The 23,504-nt window shown below is 33.8% G+C and overlaps 1 protein-coding gene across 1 annotated transcript in view; it reads left to right on the top strand.

Annotated features, from left to right (window-relative positions):
- The window catches only part of LOC119670194 (cubilin homolog), a gene marked incomplete at its 5' end in the record, with an annotated part of 150,697 nt that overhangs the window by 26,975 nt on the left and 100,218 nt on the right, over positions 1–23,504 (top strand). Inside the window, 6 exon segments of the mRNA XM_038080361.1 lie at positions 13,213–13,559; positions 13,617–13,826; positions 13,888–14,374; positions 14,433–14,599; positions 14,650–18,822; positions 18,878–19,042. Of these exon segments, the coding sequence (XP_037936289.1) occupies positions 13,213–13,559; positions 13,617–13,826; positions 13,888–14,374; positions 14,433–14,599; positions 14,650–18,822; positions 18,878–19,042 (5,549 nt within the window).

Here is a 23,504-nt window from a genome sequence, read left to right as displayed (position 1 = left end):
CGTAACTTTTGGTCTTTTCTAAGCGAAAAACGTAAAAAGTTATAATAATTTTATTGAAAAGAATGAAGACATTGACTCAAAATTGAAACATTTTAAAAAATTATGCTTTCCAAATATTAAATAAAAAAATTAAATATTATTTTATTTTTTTTTTTGTAAACAAGTGAATTTTTGCTTTATATTTTGAATTTGTTTGTTTACCTCTTAAATAAATATATTTGAAAACAGCTGATAGAGAAAGCAAATAAAACTTAAGAGCTCAAAATAAATTTACATTAAGTGTTGCAAAAAGACAGAACAACTAAACTAATTGTGTAGTTAAGGAACAACTTAATGCTAAATAATAATAACATTAAACAAAATCATAAGTTCCACAAACTTTCAATTATATATTTATATTTTTGTAATTTTGTTTTATTTTGTGTAAACTGTGCGCTACTGAGTAACTACAAGTTTTAAACACAACCAGACATCCTTAATTCTATGTAACTTTTCATTTAATATATTTTGTTCATAACGAATATATAAATAATTAAAAATATTTATTTGTATTTGTATTATCAAAGTCATAGTTCTTTTATAAACAAGTATGGCGGGAGGTGGTTTGCTACCTCCTGGTAGTGGAATCGAATGTGATAAACACGATCAACGGACAGAAAATAAAAATAAACTGTTCATCGAAATCCGAGAGCTATTGTGGTTTAAATTAACCCATTAAGTACCAGGCAAGTTCAAACTTGGAATTTTATGGTGAAATTTTCAGAAAGGTCTTATATTACGTTAAAGACATTCCCTGCAAAATCCAATTTTTTTTGAAAAGTAATTTTTCGGAAAAGTGCCGCGTGGTCAACTACACGCTGGGATTCATAGCACATTTTTCTCTCTTCGATAGTAGAACTATTTTTATATGTGTTTTGTTCGCAAATTTGGTATTTAGTTACTTTTATGGTGAAGTAATTATCATTTTAAGTTAAATAAAATACGTGTTAGTATAAAATTTTATGTTTTATGCTTTTCATAAAAAATATATTTGAATTATTACATATGTATTGTATTATATAAAAAGAAATAAGTTTCCTTGCGTCATTGTCTACGATCAATGTAAAATTGTTTATTTTTATAGAAAATTTTAAAGCAATTTTCTACATGACCATTTAAATGGCTTTTTCTATATGAAGCAGCGACGAAGCAATGTAGTTTTCAAGCGTATACTACTGTGATATCTAAACACTAAATCCATAATGGCCACCACCACTTTTTGCTTCTATTCCCAATACGACACATTGGGACATTTACTATGGGTTCAACGGAATCATACAGTATGTTGCAATGGATACTCACAATGGCTCAATAATTTCTTTATAACAAATGCACTGATTTCCAATTGTTTGTTGTATTTGACAGTTGCACTGGAGTATGGCAGAAACTGGAAAGTATATCCACTATTCACAGAAAAGGTTTACAGCTTATAACCGAAACGTATTGGTTTCACAAGTTCCAATGTGAATAGTAGCGACTCAGGCATTTCTACAACACCACCATAATCTTGTGCATTTGATTTGTATACAACTTCAGTAGTATCAAAATACTCTCTCACAATTAAACACGCGGAATTCAAAAAAGGGAACAAAATTTTAAAGTCGCATGTAATGTTTATTGATATTTCATCATCGTCAATCATTTCATTGTCCGATTCACCAGCAACATTATCAGGTGGCAAACATTATTATTCAATAGGTAGCGGAGTACCACTTGGCACTAACGAGTCATCTTTGCTCCAAATGTCAATAATATGCAATAGTTCCTGATTTCTTAGATATTTTAGGCACGACATCATAATTTATTTACAATAAAAAATTGACGACAGAACTTTTTGCATGAACATATGTAAGCCATGTATAAAACAACCGAATTCAGACTAACTCAACCAGCAATCAAATTTCAAAATAGATTTATTACTATTATGCATAGTAAAAAACACAAGTTGAAGTAAATCAGAAGAGTATGATATTTATTAGAGAGATTATTCTCATTTTATTTCACTACCTAACGACAAACATTTATATTGCACTGTTTCATCATTACAGTATTATGGGCCCCAGCGGGTGGTTTACCACACGCCTTTTTTCGCCAGCGTCTGGTGGCAAGTAACTGTTACTAAGGTGCCGGCAAAAATTATGAAAATTATATTTGGACTTTTGTGAACACATTTCATAACAAATATATTAGTTTTTATTTCTGTTTATTTTAATATTCATTTGATTAAAAAAAGAATTTTTTTGGACACTTTTTATTTCTGACCAGGTAAACTCATGAAGTGATGAAAACTGTTCGAAATATGTATTTTTATGTTATTAAGATATCAAACTAAGTAACAAAAATAAAAAACATTGAATCAATTACTTTTATATATTTTTAAATAATTTTCAAAGTTAGCCGTGTGGTGTACCACACGGAGGTACAAAATAGGTTAAGAAGAATGTTAATATGTGATGTGATTTCTTATGTGGACCGATGATGTTATGGTTTTTGCCCATGTAAGCGTAGTATCAATTATTGTAATACTTATTTACTCCGTAACTTAATTGCTCATCTTATATCCAATCTTAATCTAATTAATAAATTCGTTCAATGAATTCTATTGTGCCACGTATTTCAATTAAAACAACTTTTATTCCTTTAGTTTGAATAATATAATTGTCATTTATTGTTTTATTATTTAACTAATGTGATAAACAACCTAGATGTGTAAAGTGTGTTGAAAGGTATACTACATCTGATTGTGACAAACCACCAACAATGCAACCAAAATGCTGAAATTGCGGAGAGAAAATCATCCAGCAAGCTATCGGGGATGTGTGGTAGCAAAAGAGTTGCAAAAGCAACGAGATAAGAAGACAAGCTCAGTTAAAAGTAACCAAAAGCAACCACTCGATAGCGGAACGCATGAAAGTGACATTCCAGGTAAGAGTGTAAAAGACATGGAGTATGCAGAGTCCTGTCTACAAACAGAAAGCAAAATGCAATCCTTTGCACTGTTGGGGTGACGTTCAAAAATATAATTTTTGCTGGGGTATCCTCAGCCGTGGTCCAGAGTCGTAACAGTAAAATTTTTATTCGCTGAGACATAGTTTTGATTGATAGGAAAAGAACGTAATATTTAATTATTTTTTTATGAAATACTTTATTTATTCAAAAATAAGTATCAAACAAAATTCAAAGATAATTCAAGTAATTAATAAGAAAAATAATTATAATTTAAATAACAAAAGAAACATTTTCTTTTAAAAATTGAAGAAAAAAAATATGTTTGACAAAGAGGTGCACTAAGTAAATCTTAGAGATACATTTATGTTTCGTGATGACATGAATTGTTGTAAGAGTTAAAGATGTATCTGCGTTTGACTTCGGTTTGACCGTTGAGAAGACTCCTGCAGGACCGGGTGGCGTCCTGGGTTTCTCTTCTCCGACTGATGCTCTGTGCTAAGGAATGTAATTATTTAGCCGAATGAGCCAGGTTAAAGAAATATATATATAGCAATAATTTAATACTTGACCGAATGGGCCAGTTCTATACTACTTTGGCTGAATGAGCCAGGTTTTGGTTGAATTTACCAGAAGGCTAAATAAGCCAGAATACTTGTCCGGAACAACATTTAACATCCCCAAGGAATTCAGTTAAAAGCTCCTGAATTCCAGATAGTTTCAGCTTGAATCGAAGCTGATCACCAACCAACCTTTATTTTTGGTGGTGACTTTGATGCTAATAATACTTCTTGGGTTCGAGATTTATTACGACTAAGTGTTCGAAACTTTTAAAATCTATATAACAATCTGGTTGTGAAACAATATCGACGGGAATACCTATTTATTGGTCCACAAATCAAAGTAAGATACCTGATCTTATTGACTTTTTTATTTCAAGAAAAGTTTCTAAAAGCTTCATGGTAATTAAGGATGGAGCTGATCTGAACTCGGATCTTTTCCCAATTTTTTTAAATATTTGCAGTTCCATAGTAAAAAAAGAAAATCCGTATTTTCTGGCTAATAAATTCACAGATTGGAAGCTTTTTCAAACACTTGCGAATCAATTAATGATTAAACATGTTATCACCATAGAAGATGAACATCAACTAAAAAGGGATATAAAAAAATGTACACAAAATATCTATAGTTTAAATACTTGGAACATAGTTGGAATAGTACTCTCGTTAAAAAGCAGGTTGCTACTGGCAACTATCCCAATGAAATCAAGCAATTAGTTACTGAAAAATACAAACTTAGACGGAAGTGGCAAATGTCCAGATTTCCTGGAGATAAGTCTCTGCTCAATAAAGTCTGTAAAAAGTTGACTCAAAGTATAAAACGATTCCTTTAAAACATTTCTAGGCCATTTATTGTGCGAAAAGAATTCCGGAATACGTACTATTCGCTCTGGAAGGTATAAAAAACTTCAGACGATAAATAATTGGGTTAAAAGCAATCAACAGAAAGCAGAACTCTTTTCGGAATATCTTAGAAGTACTTTTGCAGTAGAAAATGCTGAAGAGAATATTTCGGATAATATAAAACTAGACAGCGAAATAAGCATACCTCCAGCTTCTGCTTATGAAATAAAAGACATAATTAAGTCTTTAAAACCTGGCAAACCTGCATATGAACTGAGATACGTACGCTCCTTCTGGAAAGTAGCTGAAGAAATAATGATAGCCAAACTTGGCAAACCTGCGTATGAACTGAGATATATACCCTCCTTCTAGAAAGTAGCTGAAGTAATAATGATAGCTAAATCTGGCAAACCTGCAGATGAAGTTTCTTCACATAGACTCATATCTTTGCTACCTATTTTGTCGAAGGTTTTTGAAAAAGCATTTAAAAAGCGACTATCAAATCTTATAAAACAACAAAACTTAATTCCTAATCATCAATTCGGCTTTAGAACCAGCCACTCAACAATTGAACAAGTCCATCGAGGTGTGGGTCTTATGAGTAAATTACGAATGCAATTGCCAGAACAATATTGTGATCTTAAAGAATCTTATATAACAAATAGATGTTTTCGAGTTAAACAAGAAGACTGCTACTCAAATCTAAAAGAAATTAAATCGGGTGCTCCACAGAGAAACGTTCTTGGTCCTATACTTATTCTTCCCTATGTTTACTAATGATATCCCAGTAACAGAAAATTGTAAAATTGTGACGTTTACTGATGATACAGCTCTAATTTCAATTGGTTCAAATGACATGGAATCAACTAAAATTCTCCAGCTAGCTATTAATAATGTTCAGCAGTGGACGAAACAATGGCGACTTAAGCTTAACAATACAAAATTGTGTTAACCTACATCCGAAACGCACAACTGGGCACCTTAAAATTTTTAACAACATGTGGTCACCTAACCTATGTTTGACAGCGAATGACACAATCGAGTGAAGTAAGAATAACGGAAGTTCGTTGGGTAGCGTCGTGAATAAATATATTGTTTTAGTTAAATAAAGTAAAGTAAAGTTATGTAAAAAGAAAGTCTATTAACGTTTTGTAGTTAACGCAATAAACCAAATTTAAATTAAACCAAATTTAAAGTTCATAAGTGGGATTGAATCAATGCCCTAAAGGGGAGTAATTAAACTATATATACGTAATGATGGTGACCATCGAATCACTGACGAAGGAACAGTTGAAGGACTTCTTACAACAGCAAGAGTTATCAACTACAGGTAATAAGGCGGAATTAGTTGCACGATTAACTGAACACGTGAAGTCAAGCAGCGTAGTTTTGCAATTTACAAACGATAATGATGAATTGCGGGGTGAAAACGAAGAATTGAGAAAACAAATTAGCGAACTGCGGCAAATGGTTCAACAAGTAGCCATTAACCAGAATAACGTTAGAAACAATCAAAAGAGTATTTCAGAAATGCCTAGTAAGTACCGTAACGCGCATTCTATACGAGAAATCGCAGAAGTCTTGCCCGAATTCGATCCAACGAATGAAGATTCTATCACGGCTACGCAATTTGTCGAACGTGTTGAAGCTGTTATGTTTGTATATGCGTGGCCCGAAAAAAGTGTGCTTCTTGCAGTGTATAGCCGTTTGAAGGGTGTAGCGCGCATGTGGGTGGACGCATCACCAAGAATGCATGCTACTTGGAAGGAGTTCTCAAATGAGCTTGTCACCGAGTTCGGTTGCGAATACGATGAAGCGGATATACATTACAATATGTCGCGCGTTGCTCAAAGGCAAAACGAAACAATAACTGAGTTCATTTTTCGTGTCTCTGCGCTAGGACGACGTCATAATCTTAGTGAGATGGCTATCACGAAATACGCCCGAGAAGGATTAAAACATCGAGAACTACAAATGGCGATTGCTCCGCAAAAATTCGTATCCGTTAAAGAAATGCGTGAAGCATGCGAGAACTTTTTACAAAATTGCATTAAGATAAACGAAAAGCCTTTTCATAATGCGGGTGAAAGCGAACAAAGAATACAATCGTTCAGTAAGGCAAAGAATGTTATGTGTTACAATTGTGGTGAGTCAGGGCACTTGTCAGTAAATTGTGCAAGACCCCCAAAACGTCCTCGTTGTATAGATTGTAATAAGGTGTACCCCAAAAATGAACAGCAAAATTGCGGAAAACCATCAGCTGTTGTGCGAAAAACAAGTATTATCGACAATAAATTTCTTAAGAAAATAACGATTGGTGGCAAGCAAGCCATTGCATTTATTGATACTGGAAGCGAATGTAATATGGTCCGGGAAACATTTGCCAACGATATTGGTGGTACGCGCAGCAAAAACCTATTTACCATCGGTGGATTCGGTGGTGGAATAGAACGATCTGAGATACAAATCGACACGGATTTGAAAATCGATGAGGTTGAAAAACCGTTGACGTTGCACGTCTTCAAAGATTGTGTGTTGAATTACGATCTATTGCTCGGGGACGAAATATTTAATTGCGAAAATATACGTGCCGTATATGACAACGGACAGTTCAAATTCGAAGACAAAGTAAAAACGACGTGTAAAATTAATAAACTTAGTCCAATAACAGAAGATGACGTGTGTATGGACACTGTAAATTCAGATTCTAAGGAAAAGCTGTTAGAGGTGATGAATGAATTCCGAGAATGTTTCGCTACAGGTATGGATGGAATCGGCAAAACTAGTGTAGTCGAAAAGAAAATTGAGTTAACGACCAACGAGGTGATCGCACAAATCCCGTATAGAGTTCCGGAACCGAAAAAAGAAATCGTTGCGAAGAAAATTCAAGAGTTGCTCGACAACGATATTATAGCTTCGTCTGAATCAAGTCATGCGAGTCCAATGTTGCTTGTGAAAAAAAGAGTGACCGTCGGATTAATCAATTCACTCGAAAAGAATGCTACCCAATGCCCAATATCGAAGAAAGTTTACAAGAAGCAACGAAGTATCGAATCTACATATCGTTAGATCTTAACTGTGGTTATTATCAAATTCCTATAGAACGTAACAGTCGTAAATATACTGCAGTTATGGTTCCTGATGGTCTGTATGAGTTTAAACGGATGCCGTTCGGGCTGAAGAACGCACCAGTTCTGTTTCTGCAATTGATGGCAAAAATTAAAACGCGCTTGGAACCCAGCGATATGATTCACTACATGGACGATATGCTTGTCGGCGGCAACGATGAAGAAGAACTTCTCGGAAAGTCTCAACGAATTTTAGGTGTAATAAAAGAATTTAATTTAACATTGAATTTAAAAAAATGTGAATATCTGAAAGATGCTATCCAATTCTTGGGACATAAGTTGGGACCCAACGGGATAACGCCGGGTGAAATCAAGACCGCAGCCATCCGAAATTTCAACATGCCTACAACGCAAACAGAGGTGCTGCGCTATTTAGGGTTAACGGGATATTTCCGTAAGTTTATACCAGGCTCCGCAATTATATCCGAACCGTTGCGACAATTACTTAAGAAGAACGCCGTCTTTAAATGGACAGATCAACAGACAAACGCCTTCGTGAGTCTAAATGAAGCACTAACAACCGGACCAGTATTAACGGGCTACCGAGTGGAAGCTGACCATCAAGTGCATACAGACGCGAGTGCCATCGGAGTCGCAGGTGTTTTACTCCATAATGACAACGGAGATTGGAAGCCGGTGGCGTACTTTAGTCGATCTACCACACCACTGGAAAGGAAATATCACAGTTACGAATTAGAAACGCTTGCAGTTGTCGAATCTGTGGACCGCTTTAAATATTACATCTATGGAAAGTTGTTTTCGGTCATTACCGATTGCAATTCTGTAAAATTGGCCATGCAAAAGCGAGAAATGATACCTCGTATAGCCAGATGGTGGCTTCGTATCCAAGACTATGACCTCATCATCGAACATCGAAGCAAGCAACAATTGGCGCACGTCGACGCACTAAGTCGTATGCCTAACGAAGACGGTTGCGATCTTGAGGAAGCGACTTTGCGAGTCTGGAAGGCGGAAATAACTGAGGCAGATTGGCTTTACAGTATGCAATTACAAGATAGCAAACTTCAACAAGTCGTAATGAAAATTGAGGATAAGGATTCAGACATTATTAACGACTATAAAATAATTAACGGACGACTGTACAAACGGTATAAAAACCAACAGCTCTTCGTAATACCAAAGGTTTTGCGATGGAAGGTGACACATGATGCACATGTTAAAACAGGACACTTAAGCGTTGACCGAACGATTGAATACTTACTACGGTCTATGTGGTTCGCTCGAATGCGAAACTTTGTCAAATCTTTTGTGAAAGCGTGCATTGATTGTGCCTTCACCAAGCGTCGAGGAGGTAAAAAGGAAGGTGAGTTACATTGCGACAAAATGGAGCCTATTCCGTTCAAAACAACTCACATTGACCACCTGGGACCTTTTCCCCGAAGCCGAAAGTTAAACGAGTATATCCTGATTATTGTGGACAGTTTCACAAAATTTGTCATCGTCAGACCAGTGAAAAGTACGAACACTAAACAAGTCGTCGCCATTCTGATTGAAGTTACCAGTTACGTTGGAACCCCTGAAAATATAATAAGTAATCGTGGTACCGCCTTTACGTCAAACGAATTTGAAAGATACTGTAACGATCAACAAATCAAACACATACGCAACGCAGTCCGTACGCCACGAGAAAATGGCCAAGTCGAACGATTTAATCGCACCGTTTTATCCATGCTGCAACCATCAACACAAGATGACCGAACCTGGGACGAGCAACTACGAAGCATTCAATGTACATTGAACCCACTGATTAGCCAAACGACGGGAAAATCTCCAAACGAATTGCTTTTTGGATTCAAGCCACGCGACATATTAGGTAACAAGCTGATCCAAATTCTCCAAGATGAAGACGATACTATTCCCATCACCCAAGAAGAACTCCACCGTCGACGATTACTTGCTGCTAATAACACCGATAGTAAACGGGTAAACGCGAAAAAGCGTTTCGACGATAAACACAGGAAACCAACGAAATATGAGCAAGGTGATTTAGTTCTAGCAGAACGAGAACCAGCATCCACAGGCACGTCCCGCAAACTTGAATGTCGATATAAAGGACCGTTTGTAGTCACCGAAGTTCTCGATAATGACCGTTATGTCATCGAAGACCTACCAGGATCCGATCGAAAACAACGACATTATAGATCAATCTATGCGTCTGATCTCCTAAAGCCATGGTGTCAATTTCCGTACGAAGAAGAAACTGATTCCGAGCGCGAGGACGCTTGACGTCAGAAAGGGCCGACTGTTAACCTACATCCGAAACGCAAAACTGGGCACCTTAAAATTTTTAACAACATGTGGTCACCTAACCTATGTTTGACAGCGAATGACACAATCGAGTGAAGTAAGAATAACGGAAGTTCGTTGGGTAGCGTCGTGAATAAATATATTGTTTTAGTTAAATAAAGTAAAGTAAAGTTATGTAAAAAGAAAGTCTATTAACGTTTTGTAGTTAACGCAAAAAACCAAATTTAAATTAAACCAAATTTAAAATTGGTACATGTTGACTTTATAAATAAAAGTGTCTCCCAATTGTAACGACAGTTCCTTAGGGTCGTTTCGTTTTGCTGGGTGTCCTCAGCCTCTCCAGATTCGTTACAATAAAATTTATATATAACCAAAATATTCAAAGACACGCTTGGGTCTTATATATATTTTTCTGTATTTTATTATTTAGTATTATTAAATAAATTTAAAGTGAATAAATATTGTGAAGGTTTAGATTAATTTTATAAATAACTGATTAAATCAAGGTGTAGATGGAAGAACGCAGCTTTAGAGCTGCGTACTGATATAAATTCAGCAGGATGTCTGTAGAATTTGTACTTGATGTTCAACGGTTATTCGGATGTGTAGATTACTCGATTCACTTTGGTTGACTTATGTGTTTTCTAAGGGAAAAAATGATTAGTATCGATATTTCTTGATGTAGAATTATCCTTATATATGAATTCTGTGAAATTATATTATTTACGATAGACGTAATTCGACCAGTTAAAATAATATAATTGAACTTTGTGTTAATAATTCTTGATGTAGAATTATTTTTATTTATGGACTTGCGTTTTTCTAGGTGCATAATTCTTAGTGATTCTATGCCAACGAAAATGCGCGTCTTAAATATCCAACCGACCAAGCTTTTTCGTAGCCTATCATTTTTATTTACAGCTGATCTCACACAAGTCTTGTTTACTTTGCTGTTCTGTAATTTTTTTGTTTCATGTTGTGTGCGGTACCCAGCTTGTGCATTTTACTTCTCTTGAGCTTCTCTAACGGCGAATATTTTTGGCAGTTCTTGTTTTCTTATTTCGCTATTGTGCTGCTTTGTTTTGATTCTTACAAAACGTGTTATAAAACTACATTCAGTCAGTGGTGGTTTTATTTATTTTATTTGTTATAATAAAATAAAATATTAAAAGTGCAAATATTTTTTAAATTTCAGGAATAAAAATAAAAAATATAATTAACAAATAAATAAGGTGAGTTTATTATTCATTTATATAATCATACTTTCATATTTTATTTCAATATCATTTCAGATTACTTTGAGGTGTTACTACGGCTTGCAAGCGGGTTGGATTTTGGTAAGTTGTTTTGAATAAATATTTTAAATATTAATTAATTTTTTTTCAATTCCAGATATTTGCAACATTGATTACCAGTGAAACCACTTTTTTTAAATTTAAATATAAATATAAAAAATGTGTTGTTTTATAAAAAAAACTGTGTTGTGTTGGCGTGATTTAGTTCGTGTTATTGTCTTTAGTGCATGTTTATGTAGGTGGAAATTTAGTGTAAATTTCCATCCTTACACACTGCAAATTAAATATAAATGGAAACAGCACGTAACAAGAAAAACGAATTTGACCTAAAGTATAAGCAGATAAAATGGTTAATCGGTATGCATTTAGTGTTATCGACACAAAATAAACTCCTGATTTACAATCAAATTTTAAAGCTTGTATGGACTTACGGTATACAGTTATGGGGATGCACCAGTAAGAGCAATGTTATGATAATACAGCGTTTTCAAACAAAGTACTTAGAAATATTATCAATCAAACCCGTTGAGGACGTCATAAAAACGTGTGCTATTGCTCACGCAACGAAAATTACACAACATAAAAATGCAGAAGTAAATTAGTTAATGCAACTGACTCAGTACGGAGAATAAAACTTACAAAACACTCTAACCTCACTAAGTAATAAAAGTAGTTGCAGTTAAGTAGTTGTATTAATAAAAAGAAAGACAAAAAATGCATCACGAATGTAATCTTCGGGTGATTTAGTCCATTCCTAAACAATGGTTTTCTTCAGCGCATTCATACTGGCATATTTTTTGTCCTCACTTTGCTCTCCAAAATAGGCTACATGGAATAATTCATCGGATTTGCATTTGGCGATATCTAAAGCCATTGTGTGGACGAAATGAAGTGTGGAACATGATTTTTAACCTTTTTTGGTTCACACGAGCTTTATGAGGCAGTGCCAAAACTGGTTGAAACGTCCATGGTCAACGACCGAAATGTTTGCGTGCCCACAACTCTAAAGCAACTTCCAAAACATTTTCCCGAAAATAAGTCGAATTGACTTTGACACAAGGGTCGATGAAAACGATTGAGAAGCGTCAATCGGCGGTTATAGCTGCCCATACCATTACTTGAGATGGAAAATTACTTTGGCTGGCCATTCGTACTCCAAAATTATCGGCAATGCATTCAGTTAAGTAAATACGATCATTTTGAGAATTTGTTCAATGGGGCTCAATGAGGAAATTTTTCTCATCAGAGAACATAATGTTAGAAAATTTGCTACGTCCGTGCAAGTGTAACAACTCCTTTGTTCTTTCGAGTCTAACTTTTTATTGCTTTGGTGTAAGATCATGTAGCTTTTGGAACTTGTAACCCTTTACCTTGAGCTTATTTTGGAATATGCGTCGCTTACTTCGTTGGGATATTTTCAGTTCTTTGGCCATTTGATTACCACATTTCAGGTGATGTTACAGTTTTTTTCGTCCACCACAGTGTTTGGTGAGACTGCCAGTACTATTATACCGTTTCATGATCCAATACACAAACATTTTATTTACTTTTTGATATTTGAGCTCACAAACAGAAACTGATTCTGTTTTTCCAGCCAAATATAACGTAATCACACTATTACTTTTGATTTCCATTTCGAATAACTTTTGTTCTATAAAACTTAAACGCAAATGCTTGTGGTGGCTTGTAAACAATATAAACAATATCAGTTTGACAGATGTAGCTGTGTGTTGTTGGTAACATTTTAATATTGTAAAAAAATTGTGAAATGTCTTCACAGTAAAATACTATTATTAAATTTAACAGCTGTCATTCACATGTGTCTCACGTAGTTGGCAATATCAGTTTGACAGATGTAGCTGTGTGTAGTTGGTAACACTTTAATCGTCTAACCCTGAATAGTGTAAAAAAATCGTGAAATGTCTTCACAGTTAAATACTATCATAAAATTTAACGCTTTATTTTTATGGAATAAATAAAACAGAATAATAATTATAAGTAGTAGATATAAGCTGCAAGATCGAAATATGCTATGTAATAATAAAAGACTTCCGTAACTTACGTTTAAAATTCATTTATGTTAAAGTGTAACCGTTTAACATGAGGTATCATTTAATCATTTAAATTTTATAGAATGTGGTGGTGTTATGAAGGGCAGAGCTGGAGTTATACAGTCTCCAAACTATCCTCTTAGTTACCCAGCTAATTCTGATTGTGAATGGATTATAGAAGTTACGCAACATCATACGATAACGCTGGTATTAGAAGATCTTGATTTAGAAAACTTTTATGATTGCGAAATGGATTTTATTGAAGCGATAGAGCAAATTGGTGATGATTTTAAAGAACATCAGTTGTTTAAAAAATGTGGGTCTATGGATACAGATCTCATTACTAATACTCATTCAAATTTAGCTATTATAAGATTTAAAAGTGATTACAGTAACGAAGGAAAAGGGTTTAAGTTGAGTTTTAAAGAGGCAAGAAAATAATTGAACATTATTGTAAAAGATTAATTTATTTATTTTGGTTACTAGAATTGCGGTGAGAGTATTGTTATAGATGAAAATGACTTCGATATTATTGAAATAAATGGATATGGTCACTTGAATGCAACATGTAATTGGCAAATTATATCTAAAGACTTATCAAAGCATATTTTATTAACACCTACGCATATTCAATTAAATCCAATGATAATGTCGTCTTACCAATCAGAGAGGGATTGTGCTAATATTGGAGCAAAGGTAGTTTTTAATAAATTAAATATGCACTTAACTTATATTAAAATGATATATTATTTTATAGATATATGATGGACTCAGTATCATTTCGCCATTACGATCACAATTTTGCGCATCTCATCCAGCTGCAATTATTTCTAATGGACATGCATTAACTATAGTTGTACCTCTTAATGTAATAATTGAGTTTGAAGCAGAATATATGATCATGGACAACTATTGTGGTGGAAATTATCATTCAATAATGGGTAAATTTGCGTCACCATATTATCCTTCATCATATCCTGTTAACATAGACTGCATCTGGTATATTGAGGCAAGCGCTGGCAATGCAATCGTTCTTACAATAGAAATTTTCAGTATAGAAAATTCAGATGAATGCAATAAAGATTATTTTGAAATACGTGAAAATGATTCTAGAGGTCGACTGTTGGGATTGTTTTGTGGATCTGAAATTCCAGTGCAAATTGACGGTTCAAGAATATTATGGATAAATTTCAAAAGTGACAGTAATGTTGTGGGAAAGGGATTTTTAGCTTCATACAATTACAGTATGTAGACATTGCTCTTTTGTGTTTTAATGTCATAATTATTTTATGATATGTATAGAAACTCACAATGAAGTTAGTGGGCCTAACGGTACTATAGAGTCTCCAAAATATCCCACCAAATTTGAGTCTAGAAATGAGTACAGTTGGAGAATCACAGTAGACAAAGATTTTGTTGTATTAGTTTCAATTAAATATATCATTGATATTGATATACCTTTTCTTAAAGTAAGTTGCTCCAAATACTCTAATCAGAAAAATAAAATTATATTTTTTAGTTCTATGATGGATATTCGGATATTGGTACACAAATTGACTATAGTGCTACATACTATGTGCGTTCAAGCACAAATATTTTATTCTTAACCTCAACTCGTGGTCCTTTTTATATAGAATGGGAGAGATTATCTAAAGAGGCATTACGTACTAATCGAAGTGCAGAAGAGGTTGCGGACTCTTGTGGCATATCACTAATAAGAATTGATGCGCCTTTGATATTTAACTCTCCTGGCTATCCAACTGGTTATGGCAGTAATCTTAATTGCAGCTGGATTATAATTCCTAACCATATTACTACTCACATAAGTGCCCAATTTAGAGTGATGGATTTGGAAGATTTTGCAGAATGTATGGCGGATTATGTAACAGTTTCAACAAGCAGTGACTTGAAGAATTGGGTTCAAATAACAAAGCTTTGTCGCAACAATGTACCTGAAACTTCTTTATTCCATGGAACACCTTATTTACGACTTGAGTTCATAACTGATTCCAGTATAAATAAAACTGGTTTTTCTAGTTACTTACGTACAGTATGTGGCTCTGAAATCACTTCATCAAAGGGATTTATTAACATCACTGATCTTAACATTACTACAAATGCCGAGTCCTGTCTTTGGTTAATTCGTGTTCGACAAAGTCAGCGAATTCGTTTATTCTTCTTAGAATCGGAAATAAAAAGCAATTCTGGTTCCCAATATTGTTCTACTTATTTTGTAGTTAGAAATGGCATTAACGAAGATTCTCCTTTCTTGGGTAAAGGAAAATATTGCGAAAATAATATAACAGATATATTAGAAACTTCAAGTAATAAATTATATGTGAAATTTGTACACACTGATTCATTTCCATTCAAAGCATCATTTCATTATGAAGAAATACATAACACATGCTCAAGAAAAATAACATTAAGTAAAGATTCAATAATAGATCAAGTTACCACAATAAGTACTCCAAATTATCCTAACATACCTAACCCGCATTCGGAATGTATTTGGAAAATATCTGCACCAATTCATCACACAATTGCAGTAGATTTCTTTGAAAAATTTGATTTAGCAGAAGGTACTGCTACAGGAAAAACTAAGTGCGATCGTGAATTCGTTCAACTGAATGATGGGGCTACAGAACTAATGCCAATTATAGGTTCATATTGTGGTACAATCAAGCCAGACACTATATATACCTCGGGTAATAATTTACGTATTAAATATTTTACCGATATGACTGAACCACATATCGGATTTATTGCAAATATTTCTATTGGAATTTGTGGTGGATCTTACTACTCTTTTCAAGGTATTATAAATTCTCCAGTAATATTAAATTTTCGCAAAAACGAAAAATGGATTGAATGCACATACAAAGTTGAAGTAAACGAGGGATACATGATTAAAATTGAATTTAATAAATTACAGCTGCCAATTTCAACAAATTGTTCCGAAGTAACACACTTAGAATTAGTTGATATTGACGCAAATTTGGACACAAAAGATTTAATAAAAAACTCGCAAAAAATATGTGGTGACTATCAAGAAGATATTATAATAGAATCTAATAAACTAAAATTAAATTATAAAATAAGAGAAAGCGTTTCCTCAAATAATTTATTTAAGATAAGTTACTCTTCAATAGGGTCAAGATGTGGTGAGACGATTATTGCTGATCGTGGAATCTTACAAACGCCGGGATATCCTAATGGTATCATGAAACCAACACATTGTATTTGGCGCGTTAAAGCAACAAAAGGCAAGCGCATTAAAATGGAGCTCCTTGATTTTGATACTGGAGAAGTAGCAAATGCAAGTAGTTCAACTGGTTTTCGTGGAAGAGTGTCATTTTCTAATGATTTTCATATGCTTTCGATTATCTCTCGTGTATGGCAAAATCCTCCAACTACATTATATTCCACTGATAATTTATTAACAGTTGATGTGTTTTTACTTTCAATTAATAAACATCGCGGTATAAAACTAAGATTCACTTCAGATGAGGAGTCTCAAGTTTGTCCATCTGTAACTAATTTATCAAATCACGGAGTATTTAATTTTAAAGGAAATGAAAACACCTCCATTTATTGCAATTATTACTTGAAAATGAATATTAATACAACATTAGTTCTTCAAGTTGTTAATTTGCAAAAATATGATAACTCAACATACTTGAACTCCCGTACATGTAGATTTTTCTCTCCAATAAAATTGACGTTTGTTAAGGATCATCTTTCACCAGACTTCTTATGCAAAAATGAGTTGCAGCCGTCTATAAAGTTACCTTTCCCAGTTACTTTTGAAATTTACGGCGATAAAAGAAATAGTTTACGAGAGCTTGAAATAAATTACACAACATATAATTGCGGAGGTGTTTTTTCTTTACGTTTGGGTGACAGCTTAACAATAAATTTACCTAATATTACGAATTTCAGTGGCAAACTTGAGTGTGCTTGGGCAATATGGCCAAATGAAAATATCAATTTGGATTATACATCTGATATTGACTATTGGATAGAAGGCATGCAAATTGAATTTTTCATTTCAATAAATTTTATAAATAAATGTGAAGACGAATACATATCAATTTTTAATGGACCCAATCAAAATTCTCCCCATTTAGGACGTTTTTGCAATCAGCAATTCATTTCTAATTTAGTAACTGAAAGAGGTTTATTCTTTGAATATTTTACGATTAAGTATGAAAATCAGTCGACCTTAAATGTCACTGTTAAAGAAGGCAGTGGATGTGGAGGTATACTCACATATCCATACAGAGATATTAATTTTAACGAACAATACAAAAACAATGTTGAATGTATTTGGGAAATATCCACCAAACCCGGTTTTCATTTAGGACTTGTCTTTTTACACCGTTTCTTTATTGAATACAGTTCAGGCTGTACAAAAGATTACTTGAAGGTACAACAGAAAAACATGAACGGCAGCTGGGAAGATATTAAAAAAATTTGTGGAAGAGATCCCCCAAACTTTGTCAATACCACCACATCTGAAATGCGCTTAATATTTAAGTCGGATGGCGATATTATCGCAGATGGATTTACAGCCCAAATTCAACAAAACTGTGGAGGTATCTTATTTGCAACTTCTGCAGTTCAGAAAATTTCAAGCCCAGGATATCCCAAAATGTATGAAAATAATCTTTACTGCAATTACACAATATTGGCAACTGATCCTTCTAATAATAATATAATAATACGATTTATTGATTTTCAAGTAGAGCGACCTCCTGTTTCACAATGCATTTTCGATAATGTTACCATTGAAGCACAAGATAAGTTAGGCAAAGTAGATAAAATTGTGTTATGCGGCGTCAGTAATAAGAATGAGTTTCAAGCAACACGTTATATATCTATTATCTTACAAACTGATCAGTCATTTGCTTATAAAGGGTTTTTGTTAGAATTCAGCGTTAATAGTTGTGGTGGACGTATAACAAATTCTACAGTAATTAGTTCGCCACAACATGGTGATAATCATTTTCTACCGAACTCTTTTTGCGTATGGAACTTGACTGCGCCAAATGCTTATAAAATACTTATTAAATTTGAAATATTGGATTTTGAAGGTCAAAGTAACTGTCAGAGTAACGCTGTGGAAATTTTTAGCGGATTTGAAATTATAGATAATGAACGGCTTGTTAAATTATGTGGAAATTTAACTGGAAATATGCCAATTGTGACTATACCAAATAATAAGGGATTAATACGAAGTTTTACAGATAATCGGGATTTTTCAAAAGGATTTAAGGCATTAATTAGTTTTGTCTCTAACTGTGACCATACTATATTTTTAGATTTATCAAATATAACTTACGAATTTGATTTATATGCTGCAAATTACACAAACAACTTAGATTGCACGTATCTATTTACTACAATACCTGGACGGCAGTTGCTAATAAAATTCACACACTTTCATATTGAAGACTCTTTTAATTGTCGAAGTGATTATGTAGAACTTCGTGATGGTGCTGGCCCATTTTCTGATGCGATTGGCCGATTTTGTGGATATTCTTTGCCAATAGAGCTGATATCGTCTAGAAATACGTTATTTATGCGTTTTGTAACGGACTCAAAGGTAACAAGCTCTGGGTTTATTGCACTATTAACTTCAGTCCCTTTAACATGTGGTCAAAGTAATTTGGAAATTATTGAATCAAACGTATGTATATACATATATTTTAGCATCTTATAAATATTCAATAACTTGTTTTCAGTCAATTGTGCTAAAAGCGCCTGAAAAATTGGGGAACTATTCGATTTTGAATTGCTTTTGGAAAATCAAAGCAAAAAAATATATTCATATAAAGTTTGATCAATTAAATATCAATAATTCAAATGAATCTTGCTTGGAGAGTTACATTAAAATTTACAATAAAGAGGTAACGATATGCAAATTAACATTTTTAAAATTATTGAGTTATTTTGTATTAAGTATTTTTTTTCAATTTAGTAATAGATATAAGTAATTTAATATTTTTAGTTTATTTACATGATTAAATTTATTCGTAATATCAGAAATACTATTTATTGGTGTTGTTCATTTTAAAATGGAATAAATTGGATACTATATATTACTATATATTAATTATAAATCAATAATAATATGTAACTATAATGAGTCCAATATTTTAGTCTAGTATGTTCAAATAATTACAATTTTGATTGCAATTTTGCTCGTTCGGCTCGCGAAATCGGATAGTTATTTTAACTTGATCTTGTTATGAAGCAGTGGTCAATGGTTAATGATATTGGGGGGTTTTGAGTTATGCTAAGGCCCCCATTCACTGCGACCAGCTTGATATATTGTGCACCTTTTTGTGCTTAGACATTCAGTATCTCGGTGAATCGAACTAGCTCCTTGGGATGGAGTTTTCAAAGGTCTTCATCCTCTAGTTAGTATGCACCTAAAATTTTGTTTCTTTTGTGGTCTAGTGCATCACAGTTGGTGATCAGATGCTCCATAGATTTTTTCATCACAGCAGAATCTGCAAATATTAGTGTCGAATATACCTATTTTGTGTAGGTGTTTATTGCAGACGACGTGGCCTGTTAGTGTACCAGAGAGTAACTTTAGACTTTTCTTGTTTAGATTAAGAGCGATGTTTGCTCAAAAATTTTTTGGCTTCAAAATTCAAGAATTTTTTGGAATGATATAGGTCGTCCATTTTATTTCAATATTCATCCATCTTGGATGGATCCATTTTTTGGTCTTCTGTTTTATGTTCATTTTATTGAAGTCAAAGAAGAGAGTTGGACCAATGAATGATTCTGTTGCCCCTTTTTTAGCATAAAGGTCCGCCTTTTCATTGGCTTCATGTCCTTCATATCCGGGTATCTAAATCAGAGAGACCTGGTTGTGGGTGGCCAGTTGATTGAGTGCATTGTTACACTGTCGAGTGATTGGTTGTCTGAGAGTATATTAATTTTAACTCTCTTAAGTATTTTCTTGAATAAGATTTCTACGGTCTCTATTATTTTAATTGTATTAATTAAATATATATTGGCATAGAGTTAGGCATGGAAAATTGTGTTTTTTGTGCTTATTGTAATTGATTTGTGTAGTCTGGGCACCACTATTCCTGCTCCAACACCTTGAACTGTTTTGTATCCATCTGTATACTATTTTTACGAATCGTCATGTAACAATGTTGGGTTGGCATTCCACTCCTCCCTTGATGGGAAGATCCTGTAGACCCTACAGGAAGACCCTGTATCTCTTGGTGAAATTAAGTACTGGGTTTGTGTTGTCAATATATGTAACATTTTTCACCCTGGTAAGGATTTGTAGGTGTCCAGTGAAATTTCCTGATTTGAATTTTTCTTTCGTGTGTATTGAGAGTGTTTGCATTGCAGCTTCCTTTTGTATTGCTAGGTGTAGCGATGGTAAATTTAACAGTGCTCCCATGCCAGCAGTTGCGGTAGTTCTCAAGGCCTCTGTGATACTTAGGCACACCAGCCTTTGTAATTTGCTCAGGTTAGATATAGCTGTTTACTTCTTTCCCATACTTATGCCTCATATAGTATGATGGGTCTAAGTATTTGAGTGTAGATCAAAAAACTCATTTTGGGGCTCAGGCCTTAGGATTATTCTAGAAGTTGTTTTGTAGTCCAAAGATTTTTCTTGGCCTTTTAAATTACGGAATTTAGGTGTACTTCCGAAGTGAGTTTGTTATCCAGTATAATTTTTAAATATTTTACCTCTTTCTTTATGGATATCTCTATCTTGTTTATTAATAATATGGGGATTGTTAGTATGGGGTTGGTAGGATTAATTGAAAATCCTGCACCAGTCCCATATTGTATTTTTTGTGAGTTCTAATGTGTCAGCAAAGAAATTTGTGAAGGTACCGTTCGGTGTTTTATTGTACTAATTGGATTAGTTACAGTGACAGTGACGTTTGTATTCTTGCAGCATCTTTAAGTTCATCACAAAAGATTTCCAACAGTTCCTTTTTAATATCCTTGGTTCCTTGTTGTATAATGGCAAAAATTTCCTATATTCTTCCCATGCATTGTTTTTGTTTGCGTCGTTGAATTTGGATCTTTCTATTTTACGCAACTTGACAAGTTCTTCATTCCACCAGGGTACTCTTTTCGTTGAAGGTTTTGTTTTAAGTGGACTGCATTCGTAATATGCGGATATTATGGAGTCGGTCAAATTTTTAACTGATGCGTACAGTTCCTCTGTTGATTTTAAGGGAAACATGCTATTTGAAGGAAAACATGCTTCTGCTTAGTTTAGATTCTAGACATTCTGGGTATTTCTTCCAGTTGGTTGCTTTAGGACTTCTTTAGGACACTACGCTCTTATTTAATCTAATCACTACGATCAGTTAGTGATCAGATCAAGTGAGTTATTGGTTGTGAGTGTCAAGTCAAGAACCTCTTGCCGTATTGCATTCTCAAAGGTTGATTATTTTCCCTGTTTGCGATAGCTATGTTAGTTTGTAGTAAAAGCTCCATGAGTCATTGATTGTCTTAGTCAAATGATGAAAATATAACGTAATTTTGCACGATAGTTGCAATTTAAGGTCTCTATTAAAAATACGCTTTTTGCTTCCAAACTGTTTTTTTTAGCGCTCATGAATTTCTGTAGAATCTATTCCTGCCTCCATACCCTTAAGTATCGATATTCGTCCCTTATCAGGTTTTAGTTGATAGGTATAGAACTGATTCAAATGTTTTTCTAATTCAACTATCACCTTTTGACACTGATCTTGTACTTTTGTTTCATTTACCATATCTTATCTAATAAGTAGAACAAAAAAATATTTTTTTTTTGATTGTTTCTCTCACAAGAAAACGGTAGAAGAAAACGGAATGCTGGCATCACCACAGGCCAAATAAAATATGACCACGTAGTTGGCAGCCTCGACAGCGCCACATTACGATATAAACCAGATATCATTCGTGTTCCACCAACAATGGGAAAATACTAGATGATTAAAAAACGTCTGATTCAAGATTTTGCTAATTCGGAATATCCAAAACTACGGTGACTGGTGCAGTAGTGTCAATTGGATGACACCAAGCCAACACAGCTGTTATGAACCATGCGCAACTTAGTCGGCAGTGCCATGTGTGATGAAACCGTTAAACAATTGTGGCTGGACCGTTTGCCTGAGGCAATGCGAGATATCGTTTAAATTTCAGAGGCTGACTTGGACAAATGTGTTAAACGGTGCCGAAGTTGCCAAACCAATTTTAGGTTCAGAAATCTTAAAACATTTTGGTCTTGTGGTAGATGAAAAACATATACGCCTGAGCGATACGCAAATAAAGCAAAGTATCCAAAGTGCATTAGAACACACTAACTACGAGCCAGTTTTTTCTATTCAGAACAACCATAAAGAACTACTAAGCTCATTTAAGGAATTAACAATACCCGTCCCATACAATTGCAATAATGTGTCTAAGACTACAGTTCGAACTTGTCGTGTTACTGCATTCTGTTGCATTTAAATTTATTTTTAAATTAAAGCCTAAAATTTTAAAAAATAATTTTAACTAAGTGCACAAAAAAATTAAATAATAAACATACTTACTAGTTATCGTGATCCGCGACAGCATAAGGGCTGATTGTTTATTTAATTACAAAAAATGTTTCTAAATTTTAATAAAAACAAAGTTCACAAAATTATTGAAATTAAAATTGTGTTTTGTTTTGTTACCAATACGTACAAAACAGCTGATAGAGACAGCATTTGTTTCTTATCAAAAGTGAGAATTTATAAAAGTGGTGTTGCCATATCGTATATTTTAAGTAATTTTTAAAAAAATTATGGTCGCAACTTTACAACATAGTTCCAAAAGAACAAACCACCACAACTTTTGAAACAGACGAGGAAGAGCTTGCTCGAGAAACCGACTGTATCGTTAAAAAAAAAAAAACAAAAGAGCCTCAAAAAGGCGTAAAGCTACCACATCTCCAAGTGTGTCAGCAATTTTTAACAATATGACACAAAAGCAATCTAATGAAACGGAAAAGGCATCAACCAAGCTACGTCCACCACCAATAATGTTAATTGTCTTTGATAACTACAACGTTATAAGAAAAATAATTACACAGGAAAGTAAAAATAAATTTTTACTGAAATTAATGAATAACAACTTTTGTAAAATCAGCACTTTTGATGGCAACGATTATCGGGAAATAACTAGAGTTCTAAATGAAGCAAATTTTTAATGGCACTCTTACGAAGATAAACAGTTTAGACCAATAAGAGGCGCAGCAAAAAACCTGCATCATTCATGCGACCCTAAAGATATAGTAGGCGACCTTGCAGGAAAGGATTTTAAAATTGTCAGCGCACTTAACAAACTACAATTTAAAACCAAGAA

This window comes from Teleopsis dalmanni, chromosome 1 (assembly GCF_002237135.1).
Source record: "Teleopsis dalmanni isolate 2A chromosome 1, ASM223713v2, whole genome shotgun sequence".
NCBI lineage: Eukaryota > Metazoa > Arthropoda > Insecta > Diptera > Diopsidae > Teleopsis > Teleopsis dalmanni.
This window is presented reverse-complemented; position numbering and strand designations above follow the sequence as displayed.